Source organism: Xiphophorus couchianus, chromosome 9, assembly GCF_001444195.1.
Source record: "Xiphophorus couchianus chromosome 9, X_couchianus-1.0, whole genome shotgun sequence".
Taxonomy (NCBI): domain Eukaryota; kingdom Metazoa; phylum Chordata; class Actinopteri; order Cyprinodontiformes; family Poeciliidae; genus Xiphophorus; species Xiphophorus couchianus.
Window position 1 is genome coordinate 12,598,490 of NC_040236.1, and position 22,929 is coordinate 12,621,418.

The 22,929-nt window shown below is 37.4% G+C and overlaps 1 protein-coding gene across 3 annotated transcripts; it reads left to right on the forward strand.

Annotated features, from left to right (window-relative positions):
- Positions 1 to 366: 366 nt before the first annotated feature.
- Positions 367 to 22,806, forward strand: zfr2 (zinc finger RNA binding protein 2). Of its 3 annotated transcripts, none has more exons than XM_028027561.1 (19): positions 367 to 499; positions 4,446 to 4,692; positions 4,911 to 5,031; positions 5,254 to 5,487; positions 6,038 to 6,363; positions 6,534 to 6,722; positions 6,872 to 7,112; positions 7,350 to 7,522; positions 8,985 to 9,104; positions 10,492 to 10,637; positions 10,982 to 11,117; positions 12,143 to 12,345; positions 13,122 to 13,290; positions 14,704 to 14,878; positions 18,341 to 18,429; positions 18,902 to 18,997; positions 19,163 to 19,274; positions 19,407 to 19,504; positions 21,290 to 22,806. In XM_028027561.1, exons 1-19 carry the CDS (start codon positions 447 to 449, stop codon positions 21,452 to 21,454), a joined length of 3,093 nt encoding a protein of 1,030 aa, XP_027883362.1. In that variant the 5' UTR covers positions 367 to 446; the 3' UTR covers positions 21,455 to 22,806. The 3 variants fall into 3 exon arrangements, with proteins under 3 accessions (XP_027883362.1, XP_027883363.1, XP_027883364.1); XM_028027562.1 differs by having other exon boundaries at positions 4,914 to 5,031; XM_028027563.1 differs by having other exon boundaries at positions 4,446 to 4,677.
- Positions 22,807 to 22,929: the final 123 nt, after the last annotated feature.

A 22,929-nucleotide genomic window follows, 5' to 3' on the forward strand; every position in this document is an offset into this window, starting at 1 on the left:
AATAATGAACATGCAACTGATTTTTATTTTTAGCTCATTCGTATTCTAAGAATACTACTTGTATGAATAAATAAAAAATAAATAAATAAATAATAATAAACCAAAACTATTTGCCGTATTTATTCCGTTCAGATTTACCAACTGGGGTAAGTGCACTTCCAAGTACTTCCGTCTTTGCTCAATTACCAGTGGAAGAGCACTTAAACGTCGAAAACAATCTTTTAAAACCACTTGCTAATTATTTTTTCTTTAAGTTATCCGTATTTATGTCTCTGTAATGTGTTTACCGTGCACATGTCAGAGATAAATCTATTTTTAGGTCCTATTTGAGCGTCATTCTCGCAGGAGCAGAGAGGGTGGGGAACTATCTTGATGTTGAGTTCCTTCGCGTCGCTGCTGTTTGTCCCAGTCTGTGGTACTGTACTGTACCGGGGAGCTCGGCTAAAATGGCTGCAAGCAACTATTTCGGGTTCACACATGGTGCCAGTCCGCAGTACAGGTATTTCACACCACATACGTTGTTGTCATTGTTCGAGTTAAGTCAAGGTTACCCGTTTCTGGAGGATAATCGGAGGAGACAGGGTCGTCAGAGGGCTCCTCGACCCTCTGGTTCGGTAACGGTTAGCTAGCGTTAGCTAACCGAATTGGCAGGCCAGCGTTTAACCGACGTGCAGCTTGACATTAGATGAACCCCACATTGCGGACATCCTCTGTGGAGATGGAGCCTTAGGCTTTCCGGCTGTTTTGTTTCATGCCGAAATGGGACATAACAGGGACAGACAGGCATAGCAGGCTTTGTGCGGCTCGACAATGGAGTCGGTTGCGGCGGCAGGTAAGATTTTTGGCCGGTGTTTGGGATTATGGAGGCTCACACTGCTCCAGTAATGCCGAGCTCTCTCAGCAGTCAAAGTTTTTGGCATGAACAGAATTAGCTGGATTCTTGTGGGCAGGCAGAAAACCAGCTAATTAGTGACACAACCGCCAGGTCTGACTTTTTGTAAACTTGAGTCATTAATAAATCTCCTGTAAACCTGACAGGTATTCTTATAAATTGAATTATAATTATTCTGCGGTCAGTGTGCTGCGAAGGTTTCCTGTTCTGGCCTGGAGTCCAGCCAACAAATTTTGGCAAACAGGAATAGCTTTATAGCACTGTCTGTGCATCATTAGAGTTTGCACTACCCCATGATTAACTTAACACAAGACGTTTCTTTACATACATTTATGTAAAAGAGTGTGTTAAACTCCTATCATATACCAGTAAAACATACCTCCTCCCCTCCCCCCAAAAACCTTTGGCTGCTTTATTTGTCTATACATTTTAATTTACTGGGGGTGAAAAAAGTAGCCTAGATCTATAATGCACAATACTATTTTAGAATGTGTGTTTTGTTTTAGTTTTTTGGACAGTTTCATTTAAAAGAAAATCCAACCATTGTGAAAAAATGTATTTTCCTTACCATTTTAAAGTACGGTCAAATGTTATTTGATTTGTACCGTTCCCTCAATAACGATACATAATCCTGGCATATTTACATTTTAAATATTTTTTGATTCAACAAAGAAGTTCTCAAACTATAACAACAAACCCTGTAAATGATAAACAATGTCTTTAAACATGTATCAGACATTTCAATAAAAACTGGTACTTTGAAATTATGTTTCTCAATAATTAGAGGGAAGATCTTTACAGTAATCAAACCTTATAATTGCTGACCAGCTTTTTGCATGTTTGCACTGGTATTTTGATTATGAAGCTTATGTGGTTAAGCTCCAAGTCTTTAAAGACTCTGGCTGTGCCACTCTGAAGCAGTAATATTACTTTCAGTCAGAGATAACGTGTTGGTAAAATTAAATTACTTTAGGCCAAAAACCTTTCATGGGTATGAATCATTTTATGTGTAACTATAAACTTGTCACAGTTGTAGTATGTGGTCTTGTTGTCTGGACTAGTTCAATGAGTGTATTCTAGTTCAAGCAATTGGAATATCATTGTGGAACATTCTGATGATATGGTTGCGTTTAACACACATTTCCCTCATTCCTCTTTCTGTTTTCCATTATCATTATGTCCCCACCACTCTCTGTTAGCTTTAGTATCTTTATTGTTAAAATATACCTTAGTAAACTATTTGGATGCCAAGTGTAAATGCAGAGCAATTGAAGTATAGAAATCTACCACATATTGCATCCAGGCAGCAGTCTGCAGTTGCAATATCGCAAGTCTTTATATGGCAGTGGCTATTGTGATACAGCTTTGCTTAGATTCATATTATGGTAAAGCAAAAATAAACCTATAATTTTTATCAATATTTATGCTGATACTTAATTGCAAATATGAGAATAAAAATGTAAGAATTAATCACAGTTGTTTTGGATGCAAATTCATCAATGCATACAAACTAAGCATAAATATTGCTCTAAGAATAAAATGACAGAAAAGGCTTCACAATACCACACTACACCTGCTAAACACTACACAATAATAACAATGTTCAATCATATTTTCAAACTTTAATTCGTTTTTTTATATGTGAACCAACAGTGGAAGAATAACAACTACTATTTCAATGATTTATGTTTTGATTGAGGTAATTGTGTTTATAATTTGCAGTAGGGCAGTGAAATTAAAATATTTTATGAAGGAACAGAGAATGTCAAGTGCAGCCGTAAAGGTGCACTGTAAAATTTAATCAGACAATACATGTGGCCTATCAGGCATGTCTTGTAGTAGTCACCCTTCTTTAAGAGTTTTTCCCAGGCGAGCTTGAAACTTGTTATGAAAACTTGAATGTTATTACTTTATGTTTGTACTAAACATATTTACCCTATTGCAAACGGGTTTAGTTCATCAGTATATTGTTAGTTGAGTAATTGTTATTTTTTTACTTTGTTGTTATCCATAACAATTACCACTTTAGGTAATTGTGTGTTTAGTTTATGGGGTTTAAACAAATAAATAGCATTAGTTATTCATTTTTATTAAAATTAGTTTTACCAGTTTTATTGAAACTCAAAACTGCTTAAAGCAGTAAAAATATTGTGCTTTTTTTTCTTTTTGTGTGTCCATATTGCCTAGTTCTATTTTAGAGAGAGAACCATTTATGATACAATATGTGTAATATAATATAATGTGATATTGCCCATCCCTGTTGACATGGCCACATATTCAACCTCGCAGATGTCTTTTCTAAATTTATTATTCCACTTTTAGAAAGATATTTGTTTACTTGTAAGGCCTATCACATTCCTCAAAGGTACATGGGAAGCTTTTTTTAACTGGATATTTTCATAAAGTTAAAATTTATAGTAGCAAGGATATTCTATGTAAGGTTATATTCTTGTGCAAAAATATACTTCAGAAAATGTAGGAAGTCATGTAGTTGAAATAACCATTTACATTTACATGTCCACAGAAAAAGTTACACTACTGGACCAAGTTACAGTCTTTATATAAAATCAATACTACACATGTTATGTTTATAAAATGAAAGCACCCTGGTCCAAAACAAATTCCTGCATGTGTCTGGATGCACTGATAAAGTCTGACTTTAAAGTCAAGATTTACTGCGCTGCCGCAGCCTGAAGGATTTACAGGAAAACTGGCTCCATCAAGGTAGCTGCAAGATGATTTATGGCTTGAGGCTTGTCTTTGTGAAAAAATTACAAAACTGTTTTGGGAAAGAGGCTTGAGTCATCAGCTGAAGCCAAAAGGGCCTGCATGGAAGCTGGACACAAAACAGTTATTAATATTGAAATGAAAGAAAGCAAAAATGAGATTTATAGATAAGTTATCAGTTTGGATTAGATAAGAACATTATTGATAAACTTTAATAGGTTTAATGTGCTGTTGGTCTTTTGACTGACTGAAGAAAACAAGGAAATTTGATGGTATCTCATTGTGAAACAGGTAAATGATCAAGGTAGACAGTTGGATTCACCTGGACACTAAACGCATAACTGGACATTGAGATTTTTGATTTTCTCATCCAGCAAAAAAAAAAGGGTTCTGATTTTTTTTTTAAACAAATAGTAATGTATTATGTCAAAGGAGTATTTCTTATTGTGTCTTATTGCAAACTTATGATGAAAATTAAGACAATGGCCTTAGAACTATCTACAAAGTTGGAATCTGTTAATTTTTAATGTGTAGTCAAGCTGTCAAAAAAGTAATGGAGATGATTGGAGGTTCATAAAATGATCCCTTCAAATGTAGGGATAACCTTTGAAGTGGTTGATTGAATTTTTTTTAGTTGTATTTGTGACCCATTTTGAACCAGGATCAGAGATCATGTACCGATACATGATCTAGGGTACACGATATTTAGAAGCAGCATGTCATATGATCTTATTTTGTGAAAAAAGCTTAACTTTTAGCCAATTACTAACTATTGTGCTGCTGTTAAAGTTGACCCAGTTCTTTGCTTTTTTCTTCCTTTATTTAGTACCCAGCCTCCCACGGCTTACTCCCATCCCTCTACAGCCAGCTACAGTGTCCAGCAGGCTCCAGCAGTGGCCCATGCAGTGACTGCCTCCTACTCCCCAGCTCCAGTCCAGGCAGCCAGGCCTGTGGCCTCTTCCCCCTACCCCGCCTACCAGAGCCACCAGGCACCTCCAGACTACACCTACAGGCAGCCCGATCCTCCACAGCCCACCACTACCCCACAGACGTACCAGGTATACTCAGACATGGTCAGTTTCCCTTCTCTTCTATTATCATTTTTGCTCCTCTCTTTTGAATTACATGTTACAATTTTCTTTAGCTAGCTCTACTTCTTTTGTTGCACATAATGTAATTTAAAGCTTTTTAACACAATTTGCTGTAACTTTCATCCTGAATGTTTTGTGTTTCATTAAAAATGGACACAAATTCTATGCGTTTTATAGTGTTCCTTAAATTATTTTAACAGCAGCAGGAAAACTACAGCTACGTGCGTCCTGCTGCAGTTACGACTTATGACAACAAACAGTATTACCAAACGAGTGTAGCATCAGCTCAGAGGACGCCCACAGATAACTATTACCAGACTGGTAAGAAACATTTGTTTTTCTCATATTATGTTTTATATATTTTAATGTTGATCAGATGTTTTTCATTTTGTCAGATTATTTTATAAGAATGAAATAATCTGATTTTTATTGACTTAGACAATTATTTCTCTTAATAACTCACAGATCAGCAACTCTTTGAAATTGGGCTTCCTGCATGACCTTTCACACTGGCTCTTTCTTCATCTTGTTGCTTTGTTTCAGTCTCTGTAGGAGTGAAGAGCGCCTACAGCCCAGCTCCCTCCACTGCGTACAGCCAGCCTCCTCTGCCCCAGAGACAGGTGACTGCCCTCAAACCTCTGGTCCCCTCCAGTGCTGTGTCAACCAGCTATAACATCTACCCAGTGTCCACTAGCGTCCAACAGCCTCCAACACCCATTTCATCATACACACCGGGCTCCTCATTCAGCTCCACCGTTTCCGCTACCTCCTACTCAGGTGAGAGAAAACAGATGAAACTCTCTTTTTGTCAATTTTTACACTGAAGATTCAGATTTCTTTTTATTTACCAAAAACCGATATTTATTTAATAATGCATTGTAATGAGCAAACTATTACAATGTTGCAATCTGTTCAGTGATTTTATAATCCACTCTAAAAAAGATAAAAAGAGCTACATCTATTCTTGAAATACAGTCAGTTCAAAAAGAAGAGTGAATTCATCTGTAATTTAATACAGCTGCAGTGAAAACTGATGCTGAATCTGCACTGACTGCAGAATAGTTGAAGATATAATAAGAAAAATTTCCGTATTGTTGATATTCTTCAAAGCCCACCCAAATACAAACTCATCAGAAGTTAAAAGAGGAAGCTAATTTTCCTACTACATGTTTGTTGTAGATACCTTAAAGCTGTCTGTTGCTGAAATTAAAGGACATCTTGTCTTGTTTTCCTTTTTGTAACAGCTAATTGTTTATGATGACCCACATTCTGCTTGCTTTCATTTCTTCATAAGTCCTCAGTGTCTTCTTTATCCTCTCCCCCTTAGGCATCAGCTACTCCAGTTACGATTCTATTGGCTACACCTCTGCATCCACCCCCTCCTATTACCAGCCAGCTCAGCAAACTCTGTCCCAACCCCAGCCTCCACCGCAGCAGCCGCAACAACCCCAGCCCTCCATTCAGCAGCCACCAAAACAGTTGACAAGTTCCTCTTGGAGTACCTCAGGGAGCAACATGGTGACGACTCCGACCGTCAACTCCTACAAAAAGCCGGCCTTCCTCCAGAACAAGCTGCAACGGCCCAAAGGGCCCCCTAAGCAGTCTCAGCTTCATTACTGTGACATTTGCAAGATCAGCTGTGCAGGCCCTCAGGTAAGCAGAGATGAAATATGTAAAAATTAGTTTTGTAGTGAAATGTTTGAGATTTTAACTGTTTATTGTGCTGCAGATTGCTGCTTATCAAAGCTAGAATACAAATATGACAGCTTTTTATCTGATTGGAGTGATGCTTTTTTCCTCTCTTTTTTTGTTTCCACTTTTAGACGTACCGGGAACACAACGAGGGTCAGAAACATAAAAAAAAGGAAGCTGCCCTGAAGGCAGGGGGGCAGACTGGGACCACCAATGGACCCAGAGGAGTCCAGACCCAGTTACGTTGTGAACTGTGTGATGTATCGTGTACTGGGGTTGACGCTTATGCCGCCCATATCCGGGGAGCCAAACACCAGAAGGTTAGTTATGTTTATCTGCAGTCTTCTAACAAGTTATATCTCTGAGGGTGCTGGAAGCTGCCATGTGTCCTCTTGTGGTTTGTGTCAGTTTAGGTCTTTCAAATTGACATTTTCAAATATTCCTCTGTTTCTTTGTCATTCATGCATAGGTGGTAAAACTTCACACCAAGCTTGGCAAACCTATTCCCTCCACTGAACCAGTGTTGGTGAATTCTGCCCCAGTTACAACAAACTCCACAAGTGGGAAACCTGCAGCATCAACCTCCGTGTTTGCCTTGGTTTCGACCGTTTCAACCCCGGTTGTAACACCCAAACAGTTGGCTGTGACCACCACGGCCAAAACAGCCCCACCAATCAAGAAACCAGCTCCCACCAAAATAACGCTGACTTGTAAGTTTGATTTAAATCAATGATAATATAAAACTGTTTATCTCAACATTACACACTGTTGCATATTCTGCTTTTCTGTACATCATTTTCACAGGTTTTTAAAATTGTTTGCTGTAGTGTTGCAGACACACAAGATTTTGTGAATAATGAGCTCACCCACTTTGTTATTATTAATATAATATGTAGTCATACAGTGTCTTTCATTGAGCTCTTTAAAATATTGGCTTTTCTTCACAGCCAACAAGCCGGCCAGCTCTCCTGCAGCAGCACCTGTGATGACTGTGGTGACTAAGGAGGAGCCAGTTCAGCTGTCAGTCCAGAAGATGGAGCCACAGACTGAAGATGAGCGATCTGACCAGGCTGGAGGTCAGGGAGACATCCAGCCTGTGGGACATGACTATGTGGAGGAGGTAAGAGGAAAATATTAATGATCACATCCCCATAAGAGCACTTTGCTATGTTTGACTCCTGGTGGTTTTGACAACCATTGCTGATGTCTCATTGTGAAATAATAATAAAGTAAAATGTTTGATATAATTGAGCTTACATACTAAATTAAGCTGCTCCCCACATTATTGGAATCCCTTGTAAATATGTCTTCAGAAAATTTAAAATAGTTTGAACAATTGGTACTAACAGTAAACTGTTGAGATGTTTTTTTACTTCCTGTGCCATCAGTATGTGTTTGGTGGCTGTATAGAATACCACTCCATTCTTGTTTGTCCCAGTTCCAGTCATTTAAAACTATTTAATTATTGTTCTGTCTGTGTATCTGAGCTGTAATTCCCCAGTTTATTAAGATTAGTGCATGTCTTCCTTATATGTACATGCTCCTCCATTTTGAAGAGTAGCTAAAAGAAAGGGGCCTGTATGTTATGTCATATTTGTACCCCAGAAAACTAGAAAAGTCTAAAGTAAAAAATGGGTAAGTAACATTTGCTGTACAGAAATTGATTGGAATGTTAATATTCATATGATCTAAGCTTCATCAAAAACAATCGTTCCCCAACATAAGATTGATTTGCTTATTTTTTGGTATCATTAAGTTATTGCAATATAATCTAAAATTATTTTAAGGCTTTATATACATCTTTACAAAACTGATGTACATTGTAACAAAAATTTTATATTGAAGCAGTCTTGCATCAATTTTTCAAGTAAATCTGCACTACAAAAATTTATATTATAGAGAAATATAAACAATAGACGAGGCTTGTTATTACATTTTGAAATTATATTTGAAAAAATGGAGAGGAGTTTAGAGGGTTTTGCTTGAGTTTCTGTGTTAGTGAAGATAGCAGATATTTATTCAAAGTAATTCTTATATGTAGGATTACTTTAATTACTGCAGAATGTTTGCAGAATCAGTCATATATGTATTTTTAGGATCTTGTGGGTATCGACTTCATTACAAGTGGAAAAAACAAACCTCTGATGGTTGCTAAAAATGTCACAACATATGAAGCTTCACACATAATTTACAACATTTTATTATGAATGTCTTTACCTGTTTTGACCTTCACTTCATGGCCAGGCATATTGGGTGAAAAAACTGGGAAGGAATGTGTTGCAATGCTGTGACAGAGCTGCACATGAACAATGTCTTGTTCAAAAAAAAGAGAAAAAGGACCAACATTCTTTCAGAATGATGTAAGGGACTGATGAGATCTCAACTATGATAAATACTTCAGGCTGTTGTTGTTCTACAAAGTGCCTTGTTTCCAAACTAAAATTTGGGGTAGTTTACTATGTGCTGCTGTTCTTTTAAACCATTAACACCTCCTAAGGCCAAATAGTTTTTGAAATATGCTTTAAACTAAATAATTAAAATATGATTTATTTATGTTGTTCACTGGAGTCTTGTGCTTTCAGGTACGCAACGAGGATGGAAAGGTGATTCGATTTCACTGTAAACTCTGTGAGTGCAGCTTCAATGACCCCAATGCTAAAGACATGCACCTAAAGGGACGAAGGCACAGGCTGCAATACAAAGTAAGACACCTTGTAATGCGGTTAAGCTGCTTCCTGCTTGATTTACCCTTTCACATACATCTGTACTACAATGCTATAACTGAAAATTAAAATTTTTTTGGTGAAAAACGGTGTACAGATAGTTTAACTGAGTTGAAAGAAATAAATTTAAGAAATACTTTTAACTTATGTTACCCAAGTTTCCTCAAAGAGTTGTAGATGATTGGTGGCTCCCACAAAATGCCTGGATGTCTGCATGATTTGGTTTAGTGTTTTGTGTGATCAAGTCATAATTTAAAACTCCTGAGCTGCTTGTGTTTCTACTTCCTCTTAAGTTGCCCACTTTACTTTCAGAAAGCATCTTAGTTCAAACTAAGATTGTAAATCTTAGTTTGAACTGTTGTTCTTGGTTCAAGGTGGTTTCTGCAGCTTATTTTTTTGCGAGATGTTTAATTAGAATCGGTTTTTCAGATTGACAGTATTAGGTTTGCTGATAACTGAACATCTCTTTTAAAAGCTTCCTGTTTCACATTCACTCTGCTTCATTATTAAAAAAGGTACAACTTACAAGTGAGGTGCAATTTTGTTGTTCAGTTATTGGCAGTTGGTCTTGACTGTGTGTTCATGTTTTGCCAATTTATTTCCTAACTAAGCTTTAGCTAAAGTTAGGAAAAGTTTCTAATAGCGACAGGTACCAGTGCTTGTGTTGTTAAAAACATGAAGAAGACTATGTAAGTATATTAATAACCTGGAGAAGAAAATGTCAGATTTACAGACGTTTTACACAGTTTTCAAAGGCACATTTTAGAGCTTTTTTGGCCTCTAGTACATTTCACTTCTATTTTGTAAACTGGACCCAAGATTCTTGATCTAGGTTTAGCATTCAAGAAATTATTATTGTGGTGGATTTTTGTATAATAGAGGTTACTTATTGCAAAATTGTAGTTTAAACAACTGGTTGCCTAAGTGAAAGCCAGCCACAGTACAGTTTCAAGATTTATTGAGATGAACATTTAAAAATATGTAACTATGTTAGGTTTTTGTACTCAAATGTCATAATAAACTGAAGGGAAAGAAATGAGTCTAGAATCGTAAAATGTAAATGTGGCAGAGATCTTAATGTGAAAAATAATGATAATCATCCTGAAACGTCTCCACCATCACATAAATAAAGCAGAGGGAATAAGAAGCTGTTGCTCCAACCTTTTGCACTCTTCAAATGAAAGAAAGCAACTTAATTCTCAAGTCAGATTAAAGAAGAAATGAGGAAGAAGTTTTGGGGGTAATGTAACATAAACATTATCAACCTAATATAACAATTGTGCTCTGTAAATTTAAATATGAGATTTGGCAATAGAAAAACCTGTATCTGTCTTCATTTGCTTTGCCAACTTCTGTTTTTCTGCAGAAAAAAGTGAACCCAGAGCTGCCTGTGGAGATCAAGCCGAGCAATCGGGCCAGAAAGCTTCAAGAGAGCAAGCTGAAGAAGCAGAAGCAGAAGGCTGTGCTGAAGAGACAGAGAGAGGATGAGCAGCGCTGGCACATGGAGATGAGGTCAGGCTTGACTCTTTGTCACAGGCCTAAACTTCTTCCCATTTTGACGTCAGTTTTGAAAGATGTTATTGTTACTACAGAAGTGACTAAAAAAGTCAGAATGAGTAACTTGCATCCACGTTGGTAACGGCAGTAAAAGGGAAGTGGGTGAAGTTGACCACTTGACAGTAAGACTCACATGAACAGACTGCGTGTGATGCCTCTCACTCACATGGTTTTCCTTGTTTATCGAAACATTTTTTACTCGTTTTCTAGAGAGTAGTTCAGAACAAAATATTTTACAACAAAGAATTTTTTTAAAGTTGACTTTTTTTACATGAGTAAATTGTCCCTCTTTCATACAGACGGTATGAGGAGGACATGTACTGGAGAAGGATGGAGGAGGAGCAGATGTACTGGGGGGAGCAGAGGCGCAGGATGCCTCCTCCACCTCCTCCGCCTCTAATGAGTCGCCCTGGCATGCCAGTGCCCCCTCTACTGGTGAGCATCTTGTTCTTCATTTGGTGTGTATGGTGGATTGGTAAAGAAAAATTGAACACTTTTCTTATGTTTAATGAGATTAGACTTTAATTATTAATTTTATCACTCTTCATAGCACTGTCATCATTGAAGCAAGAGATTAAAGATTTTAATGGTTTACTTCGACCTGCTGACCCTGAGGATAATGCTGCCTTATCAGTTTTAGACCTGTCCACCATCAGTGCCTCCACCATATCTTGAACTGTGTGCAGACACTGCTCTTAAATTGTACTTCTCTTATCCTGTGGGCTTTCTATGTCAGCCTTGGACAGTATTATTCTGCAGCAATTCAATATGGCATCCCTCAGGGTTCTATGTTGGGCCCTGTTTGTGTGTTTCATCTTTTTTATTTTATTTAGTCTTGTATAAGCAGGATATTACTTTTCATTCTCTTGTGGATGAAATTCAAATCTGCCTCGTTCTGTAAATAAAAAAATTGCTTCTCCACTTTGTCCTAAAAACCAAAAAAAATATATCATAAATGGAAATAAATCCTAAGCTTAAATGAAAACAAAACTGAGAATATTACCATGATTAAAACATATTTTCAATGGAGTTAATGCTGTTCTTTAGTCTGCTAAACTCAAACTTTTACCCACTGTTGGAAGTGTATGTAAAATAGCTCTGGCATAATAAAACATGCAAAATGCATCAACTTGCCCGTTGACTTGAAAGAGAAAGCAGGAGCATAATATATCTTAATGTAGCTTTCTGGCATGTAGCACCATCATGCTCCAGTCAGACCACTGAGATTCACCGTTTAATTTACTACCACTAAATTAAAATAAGAGAATATTTAGTTTGGTGCTGCTCCTAAAAAATATATATTTATGCACATTTTAATAATACTTATGTGCCATGTTTATTTCACTCTAATGCTATTTGATTTTACTGTATGTACAGCACTTTGGGACAGCAAGGAGTTGTTTGTTAATGGGCGATTTAAGGAATATTAGCATTGACCATGAGTGTGTCTCTGCTTTAAGAATTGTGTCCGGCGCCCTGACTCTGCTGATGATCGTCACATCATGGCCAAGCATTCGACTATTTACCCGGTGGAAGAGGAGCTTCAAGCTGTTCAGAGGATCGTCTCTCATTCTGAAAGAGCTCTGAAACTGGTGTCAGACTCTCTGCTCGACAAGGAGGAACCAGCAATCCCCTCTACTGTTGCTGAGGGAGAGGTTACAAGGCAAGTTATCACAGTGTTTTGAGTAAAATGACAATGTCTAAAGTGACAGTAGGTTTTCTAACATAGACGTTCTCATACTTAGATATACTGTCATGGAATGCAGCACAACCCTGGAATGTGCTGCATTGGATATCAAAATGTTAAAATTAAACCTAGAAAATATGAAAAATAATTGATAAATCCTAAAATTGTTCGAATGAGTGAAACTTTGATTTTAGATTTTAACCTTTTTGACAAATAGAGTCATATCGTTTGTGACAATGTATCACTATCATTTCAGAGAAAAATACAGAAAACCCATACAAGCTTTCTATTTTTCAAAAGCAAGAAAAGATTTGATAAATTGCTATAAATCCTATTTGCTTTTAGAGACAACATGTTTTACATCAAGACGTTACAAGATGTTGGTCTACTTTTAATAGAGCAGAGGTAACATCGCTCTGTGTGTGTGGCTATTGCTTATTGTGTATCGTTAGTAGCAGTGAACTGAGAGGGGAGAGGTCACAGTATCTAGATACACTTCCTGTGGTGTATTGGGCACCACAGTTTCAGCAACACCTGTGGTTAAAGAAGGTAGCCCAAGTCATGATTGCTGTAACTGGAGAGTTCACTCTCCCCATTCATAAATAAAGTCAGCACGTCATATTTAAACGTCCAACAAGCTGACAATATTTAATTTGCTTCTTTAATTTTAGTGCCCTATTTTGAGTCTGTGGACATTTGGAAATATATTTCAAGTTGAGCCTTGAACCTTTATGTGCCGTTGTTCTTGTCAGCGCTGAGAACCCAGCCCGGCTGTTAAAAGGTGTGATGAGAGTGGGGATCCTAGCCAAAGGCTTGCTGCTTCGCGGGGACAGGAATGTGGAGCTCATACTACTAACAGCTAAGAAACCCACCGTGTCATTACTGAAGAGCATCGCCAAACAGCTGCCAAAGGAACTATTGGTAAGCGCTCAGTTAATCATTTGAAAGATGGGTTTTATATTCCAAATATGTATTTTCTGGGCTTTTTGGGTGAGGTACTTCCTCTTAGATATGATCTTGAGAGATTAAAAAAGGAACAATAAGGATATTATTCAAAGGCAGTTTTAAAGTTGTGTCATTAGTTCATTACTTAAAGAGGAAGCAACATTATGTCTTGTCATTTACTTGGCTGAAAGAGAGGTAGTTGTGAAACAGGTAAAATGAGAACCAGAGGCTTCCTCTCCTGATGTTTGTGCTGTGGGAGAAGAACAGCATCTTTAAAATTTGACTTCACAAATATCATCGCTGTATATATTACCTTAGAAAAAGTATTAAAGTCAATTTTTCAAGTTGGCTTAGACATAAATAAGAACAGTTTATCCTCAAAAACGGTACACGCCTTTGAAATATTACCTAAAAGTTCAGTCAGTCAAAACTTTGCCTCAATACAGTGGACAGTAGCATTTACAGTGCTTCGTTTTTCCTTATTTCATGTTTTCCATATTATATTTATAGCTGCAATGGCATAATTTAGAGCAAAGCACATTAATTTCATAATGGCCTCGTCTAAGTTCAGACCAAAATCCAATTGAGAAGTTGTGTCAAAGCTTGAAAATTGGTCACAGAGGACCTCCTTCCAATCTGGTGTTTTGCAAAGAAAAACAGACATGAATTTTAATCTGTTGATGTGCAAATCTGTTAGAGACTCTAGAAGAAGATTGGCTTTTGTTGGTGAATTGTAATAACAAAACATAAAAACATTCAAGGAAAGTCTTAGTTGGCTCCTGGCTTTAATTCTGTTTCTACACTTTAATTGGTATCCGCTAGAATAGCATTGTACCGCAAAACCTTAAAGTGACACTCGGTCTGTTTTCAGTTCATTGCTTTTAGTCTAGACTCTCTTCATGTGACATCATCTGGGGACTCAAGCTTTGGGAGAAATACTTCCACATCTGTTTTGTTATATTTAACCCAAATGTGCTTTTTTGTGTGCGGCTACGAGACAACTTTATACAACATTATCATGTGATGCTTACTATTTTCCCTCCTGCTGAGGCAGTATGAATGTTTTATTCAAGGAGCTTTCCACTGATCTTTAGATTTACTGCCTGGTTATGACACCTGAATCCTACAGAGTGAGATGAGACTTATTGTATTATCCTCCCAGTTTATTTTCTAAATTTTACGTCTTTAAATACATTTTTCATGACCCATCAGAGAAATCACTCATAGTGACCCTTATATTTCTTAATGAGGAGACTCAATCCCAATGGCCTTTAACAGAGGCTACAAACACAGTAGTATTGCCTCATAACTTAACCAAACAAGGCTACTTTTATCCCTACACCCTTCCTCCTCTGTAGTGAGTAATCCAAGTGTCCTTTTAACCGGCAGACATTTTCTGAAGATCAGTATGAGGTGCAGGCTCATCCCGACGAGGCGAACATCGTGATATGTTCAAGCCAGGAGCCCAAAATGCAGGTGACCATTTCTCTCACCTCGCCGCTGATGAGGGAGGACACTGCTGCTGAGAAGGACAAGCAGGCAGAAGGAAAAGCGGCCGAGAAAGGTTAGAGAAGCCAAAGCTTTCAGTACCAAGTAACCAAATGTGTAGTACACATCTGTAATACACCTAATATACCCATATTTTCCCTTTTACTCCTCCGTCTAGGGATTTAAATGTAATCCACAGAATTAAGTAATGTTGGGATTTTTGCAAAGCCGAAATTTAAGATTTCTTTTAACCTTTAACAATTTAATCACCTTTTTATTTGTCCCACTTTTTTATCTGCCCATTTTTTTGCAGCTACACTAGTCGACCATTTATTTTCTAATGGGAATCAAAAGCCGGGCTCTCCGACCTTTCTGTGCCAACAGGGTGTGTCTTTATTTTATGAACGCATGCTCATGCAGAATTTCCAGAACCTTATCTTAGACGACAGTCATTGTTCTGATAATGCCCAGGGATGAACATCTTTCCAGTAGACTTTCTGTTTATAAACACCACCATTCATATGTAGAAGATTTACATTGAAGTAAATGGTAAGTCTGTCATTCCTGCATCATCTTGAGGCATTATCTACAGTATGTTGCGGTACTGGAGTGTTTTTTACCTGCACCACAATGATCTGATTTTAATAATTGAAAATGACTCTGTTGTTCTGACAGTTTCCCTTTAGGCTTACATCTTTTTGAAGAGGCAGATGGGAGGACACCAAAACAAACACTGAAAAGACTTGTTGTGTTCATGTTGGTTGAGTCTGCTTTCCTACCACTACTGCTTGTTAGCAAAGTGTATATATTTCAAAATACTGCTCTACAACCTAAAGCATGCCATACAATTGACGCTTAACAATTTGAAACAGAAAGAACAGCAAATATTTCTCTACAACAATTTGTTGTTGTACTCAACAACAACAAATTGAAATTGAATAAATGTCCTAGACATTTATTTAAAAAATAACCCAGTCAGCCCAGCCAGCTGACCCAGTGCAGCTGACTGGGTCAGTTGTGCACCCAGTCAGCTGCACAACTGACTGGGTGCACTGGCCTGCAGTCTGCTGCTTGACATACCTGTCACTAGCCTCTTAGAAATCCAGCTATAACTGGAAAAAAGTATCAGCTTAACACCAGTTGTAAGTGGCTCTCTTTTAGTTTCCACTCTATGACTTTCAAAATGGAAAACTCTGCCTTGTAAACAAACAAAAATAATATGTTAGAAACCAATAAAGAGCTGAAAAAAAAAAGGAATATGTGGGCAGAGAGACACTCTGCTCTTGCAGTCTGAGGAAGTTCTGCTTTCTCTGGAATTTGATCCCACCTTTTATTAGAGGAATTTAAATAAACCATAACGTTATGATTGGTCCCATTAACAGTGAAGAGAAAAAGACCAGAATCATTGTGATGCAATCACTGCTTTTCCTGCTTTAGTTACTGTAATTATTTCAGTATATTGTGTTTTATTATTGTTATTATTATTATTTATTTTTTTAATAATTTTTGAAAACATGGTGCAGATGTTTTCAGTCGGTCTTGTATTTTGTTTGGCTTTGTTGATCAGTGCTTTCATTCTGTATCAGCAGTCCCTAGCAGGCCAAAGTCATGTGAAGACGACACTCATGCACATACCACTGAGAAGAAATGTTGATAAATCAAGTTGACCCATTTTTAGGACTTTTTTTTTTAAAGAATAATAAAATCTTCATGTTCATTGACATCAGAGCATCAGAACCGCTCCTAAATTAAACCTTTGAAAATTATAATGAATGTGGATTTTTGATTCTAAGTGGTATTATAGTGTAGACTTCAAAACTGATTTTTTTTTTTTTTGTTTTCCCATGTAAGACAACTAATGTCTATAGTTCTCTTTAATGTGGAAATGTGGAAACCCCATGGCTGACTAGTGAAGTCATCACTAACCACATTTGCTTTTACAAATAAAAGCTTCACATTTAGATGACCAGCTGCATTGACAGTCTACACTGTTGAACCATGTTTTTCTCTAACAGGTTTTAGGTTATTTCTGTAGTGCTTGCTAATTTTATCATTACACCTGTTATATTTTTCATCAGTCTTATTTTTATCTGGTTGTTTTGATTTGTTAGAATACGTTTGCAGAAGGGTGCAAGGCGGACTCTACATGTTTGAGTTTTGTTCTCTAGAGAGATACCATCGTGTTCACATTTGTTGTTTCAAAGTAGATTTTTGTTCTTCTATAGTTTGCGGGCTTGTTGGGAAGAGAAACAAAAACAAGAAGTCTACCACGCTCAGAATGAAAAATTACATAAATGAGAATAAACTTGGTTTCAACAGCGTGGAGACATTTTACATAAATGATCATTGTTCTATTTGAGGAGCAAGTAGATGCGAGTTTAAATTTGGGAGAATAATGACTCAATTTTGATTTTTCTGGGTAAAAACTACAAAAATATAATATCTTGATCTCAGGCTAAAAGAGAAAGCAGAAGGAAATGCACTGATCGGCCATAAAGCAAACTCCTGTTATTGTTTTATGTTCCTTCCAGCCTTTAAAACAAAACGTAATGTAATCATATAACTACTGTTCCCTGAAGGAAAGGAACGAGGTACAATACCTAGAGGTTGGGATGTCACACAGTGTGTGATATCCCATACTCTATGTATTGTACCGAGTGAATCGACTGAAAGGGAACTCTGGGGCTTTCCTGGAGTCCTGCACCAGGAAAGCAGCTGATCCTTTGATTCATTTGGGTGGGGGAAATACAGAGCAGGACCTGTACCCTTTTGGTCTTTCTAGTTTTATTGATGCAGTTGCACACGATGCTGTAATAGAGAGAAAGGTGGTTGAGTGCTACGTGAATGTCAAGACCAGAGCTTTTTTAGCAGAACTTTGTCTTTACTTTTAAATAATCCTGGTTGCTCCTAGTAACTGTATTTGTTTTAAAAGTTGTGGCTGATCAGTGCTCATGTTGGAAAATAGAAACTGTCCTTTATGTCTAATTTCTTTCCTTTTTTTGTCAGTGCAGACAGTTTTATTTATCATCATTGAATGTCACAAATAATACAATTAATAACACTGTTTGCTTTGGTTTCCAAGCTGGTGGACATCAACAGAAACTTTTGAAGGAAATGTATTTCGTTTCATAAGTTGTGTCTATTTTTGAGAGAGCAACCCTAACTGTATGTGTGTAAAAGGTGGAGATTGGACTCAAACATGGCCTCTTTTCTCTAAATGTGGAATGTCTTGTTTCGGTTTTCATTCTTGAATACTCATTTGTATTTTTTTCTTACTACTTGTCTTATTTAGAAACTGTCTTCCAGACTGGTTTTGTTTCTCCTTTTATTGATGCCTGTTTTGTATCCTCTTGAATACTGACTAAAACAGATTACCTGACTGCTGAATCTAATGTTTTTTTTATTATTAATGTCATACTTGCATGAACTATGAGAGATATTCCTATTCTCGACCAAACGTAGTAACTTGAGCTATACACTGCTGTCATGATGTGAATTTTGCAAGATGTCGAGTAAAACTGCTTTTTATTTTCAACAGATATGTCAGAGAAGGATCCTCCTGATGTTTTAAACATGAAGAAATGTTTGGATAACCTGGCTTCCCTCCGACATGCCAAATGGTTTCAGGTAAAATCTAGGGGGAAAATCCTTTTGTTGATGTTACAAATATGCTCTTTTATTCTTAGATGTACTGTAAGAAATGTTTCCATGATTCAGATCAGTTTTACAGTGCAAAAGTTACATGGAAGAAGAAGGATATATATAAACAGTAGAATATATGTTATAATATTAGATGGTTTAAATATAGGATAAAATTGTTTTCTATGTAAGATCGAATGCAGTATGTTTTATTGTCGAGGCTATGTACCCAAATGGCTGATTCTTATGTTGAAAACATTGTTTTGTATTCTTGTGTACAGGTATGTACATTTGCATATGCATTATTGTTTTTTTTTTTGTTTTATTCAATTTGTTCAAAGTAAATAAAATTTATGTAATATTCTGTGTGCTTACATTGTAGTGTTGACGCAACAGAAGTCCATATTCTCAGAAATAAATGCTCCCTTTTGACGAGGCTGTCTCTTTTTCTTCTCTAAAGGCTCGTGCAAATGGATTGCAGTCCTGTGTGATCGTCATTCGGGTGCTGAGAGATTTACGTCAGCGTGTTCCTACCTGGGGGAAGCTGCCCAGCTGGGTAAGTGCTGTTCAGTTCTCTGGTAGTTATAAATTAAAATGAATATCATCATTGCATGAATAATAGCTGTGGAGGTTTCAACCAAACATGAAAAGGTTCAGATTTGGTGGTTTTAGAAAGACTGTGCAAACATAAGCTAGAGTTTGCTCACCTTTCTCCTGTCAGGCAATGGAGCTGCTGGTGGAGAAGGTGATCAGCAGCGCTTCAGGCCCGCTCAGCCCCGGGGAGGCCATGCGGCGGGTCCTGGAGTGCATCTCCACAGGCATCCTGCTTCCAGGTCACAAATTAGCACAACCATAATAAATAACTTTATTATGGGAACTGTTTTTGCTCCACAGTGACGCAGCAAATACAACTGAACTTGGCTGCAAAGTGGTTCTGTTCGTTACCGTTCTCTCTCGTCATACAGACGGCCCTGGCCTGATGGATCCCTGTGAGAAGGAGCCAACAGATGTGTTGGAGAGCATGAAGCTTCAAGCCCGGGAGGACATAACTGCCAGCACACAGGTACTTACCTGCAGCTTTACAGCGCCCTGCGAAAGCATTTATGTCACGTCTATTTTTCATGCTGTTTGTCATTTTAAAAACTCCAAATTTCAGTGCAGTTCAATGGGATTTTATACGACAGAATGACACAAATTAAGTAATTAATAATTATGAAATGGAATAATGTATAGTTTTTTATTTTACAAGCAAAATTTGAAAAGTGTGATGTGTATTTTGTATTCAGCCTTTCTTTGAGTTATTTCTTCGCAACACAAATGTTTTTGGATATTTGTCTAACAACTTTTCACATCTGCAGGTTGATTTTTTTTTTTTTTTTGTCTCTACCTTTTTGACAAAACAGTTTTTAATACAGATTTATTTAGTGGGTTTAGGTCTGGATTGAGATTAATTCTAAGCCAACAATATAGATAACATTATTTAGTTATTGATCTACTGAAAGTCCTGTGCCCTGGTCTAAAGTCATTTGCAAACTTGACAATTTTTTTTTTTCCATCTTGCTGTAGAAAAGCCACCTCATGACGGTGTTACTACCACGTGTTACCATGAGGGTGCTATGTTCAGTTAGATATGAGACGTTCAGTGTTAGTTTTCCATTGCACAGGTTTTTACATGCAAGGAAAAATGTTGAATTCGGTCTCATGTGACTAGAACTCCTTTTTTCACTGGTTCCCTGTCTCCTACGTGGCTCCTGGCGAACTGCAAACCAGACAGGAAAGGCTTCTTGCCACTCTTCTACAATAAAGATTTGTAGAGTACATCACTAATAGTTGTTCTGTCGACAGATTCTCCAGCCTGAATGGTTTATCTCTGCAGCTCCTCTAGAGTTTCCATGGAGCTCTTGGCTGCTTCTTTGATTATTACCCTCCTGCCTTGCCTGTCAGTTTAAGTGGGCGGCAGGGTCGGGTTTAAAGGATTTGGGCCCTGGGGTTGGAGCCAGTTTTGGTGCCCTATCCACTTAGGAAAATGTATTTTAATAATCCCAAGTACTGTACATTAATAAATAAATAGCCCTACAAATCAGCAGGTATGAACTGATGCATGGTAGGCTTATACATCCCCTAACCAGTAGTTCCATTCTGTTCCCCAATGATTTTAAAATACTTAAGTATTGTTTATATTCATAAAAATATTAAATAACTCGTGATGTGAGCCAATCAGTTTTATATAAAGCACAATGTCTGCAAACACATATTCATTAAATGAAGAACAGTCTAAAAACTTCCAATGTTTAGATTGTGCCGCTGTAAGCCCCTTCTACACGTTGATGGCCATGTTTACGAATGTTAGTTTCATTTTCAGAACAACACTGTGAGATATTTACAGCTAAGGATGTTCTTAAGCTACTTTAAACTGTGTGCTGTGTTCCTTCGTCTTCACAGATGGACTCCTTTATGTAATGTTGTACTAATTTGTGGACTTCTAAAGATGGTTGGTTGGATTTTATTTAGAGGTATCAAATGGAGGGGGCTAAACATAAATGCACAATACACATTTCAGGGTTTTATTTGTGCATACATGTTGAATACCACTCATCTTTTTCTTTCCACTCTACATAGATGCACCATTTTGTTTAACTTTTATGTCCTGTAAAGTCTCAAAAGTCTATTGAAGTTTTTGGTTCTAATGCAGGTTATTTTAAACCCATTAGGTTTAAAATAAGCCCCACAGGGTGTGAATGCTTTTGAAAGTCACTGTAATTGAACTGAATGCTACAAAGTGTTAGATGCAGCCCATAAATCTCCACATTCTGACCTTTCGTGTTTTTGTTTTTTTTTTGGATCCCAGCATGCTTTGCGGCTTCTTGCTTTCCGTCAGATCCACAAGGTTTTGGGCATGGAGTCGCTTCCAGCGTCTAAGGCCAACGCACGCAACCGCAAACGCCGACGGGATGTCAGCGACACGGGGGAAGGAGAGGGAGAGGGCAAAAAAGACAAAAAGGAAGAAGCTTGACCTCTGCCCCCACAGCAGAGGTGTTTGCTAGTTTAGAGACTGGTAGAATGTCACTTTTTTTTTTAATCTCAGAAAAAACTTTAACCCACAGATGTACACGTATAAATATAACCTATGACTCTACATGTTACATGTCTACCGTTAAATCAAGAGGAATTATGTATTTGGAGAAGGTTTTGGGCTGATGGTTGAAGACCAGATTTAATGCAGTTTATTTTGAAGCTGCAGTTATTTCAGTTTATTTAAAACTAATAATAATAATTATGTTAAAGATGCATCATTCCAATTCGGTTTTGAGTCACACTATTAAACCGAACCCTCTGTTTTTATCTTAAGCAATCACCACTTTTATTTCCTGTCTCCTTAAAGTCTCAAGTACACTAAGACACCTTCACCTCAAGTTTTATTTGTAGTGCTTACCTCTGCTGTTCTTCAGGCCAGCTCACTCTCACTCCCGATCTCACTGAATTAACTTTGCTGCTTAAAAATACTTCGTTATGAAATATAGGAAGCTTTGCAACGTTGGAGGAGTAAGAGCCACATAAAATACTGTGATGTTTTCCGGTGCCTACAGATATAAAATAGCGAAAAAAGGGTGTATAAATATTCAGGTTACTTTTGCACCAGTTAAAGCTCCTCTGGTTTTATTTACACATTATGAGACTTTAGGGTTGAGCTCAACCCCCTTTATGAAACCTACAAAACAAGTCAAAACTAATTTAAGTTATGAAACCTACATAGACAGGAACTAACCTCTGAGGTTTTGTCTTTAGGGGCTCACTTGAAAATATGTTTATCTCTGCAGATGGAGGTCTTTCCTTGCACCGTTTTATTCAGAGGAAACAAAGCACTTAAGAGATGACAATGTATGCAGCCATAGTTCTATCTTTTTAGATATTATGCCTAGAAATCCTGTTTTTCTTCCAAAGAAGGTTTAGGGGAGGGGAGGATCTTTAGTCAGACAAATAAGACTGAAAATCTGCTGTACGGATCAAAAGGTTACAGTCCCTTGACTTTCTTCCTTGTGCCTGCGTCATGTGTATTACAAAAGACTGAGTAGGGGGAACATTTATAAGTTGTTCTACGTGGTTAGTGTTGTCTCGGTAAATGGTACAGGAAGGGACGGTTGCACAACATAAAAACCGATACGAGAGAGTTACTTGATATGTTTTAGTTTGGTGTTTATTTACAAAGAGCCTCATATATGAGTCCTGCTTATTTTATTTACAACGGACGTCGCAGTCTGTTTTTGTATTGTTTAAACGGGAAGTGTGAACGTCGCTGTCCTATTATTTGAATGTATTTGTAGTGATGCGTAAAATTAAGAGGAGGTAATAAAACACTCTTCAGACTTTCCGTCTCCTGTTTTTATTATTTCTGGACAGGGAAGATTAAATAAAGGAGGAAAACAGTTGTGCTAAAAGCAGGCGTAGAAGTTGCAGAGTGCGTCACTTCTTGCGCCGCCTTTTCTGAAT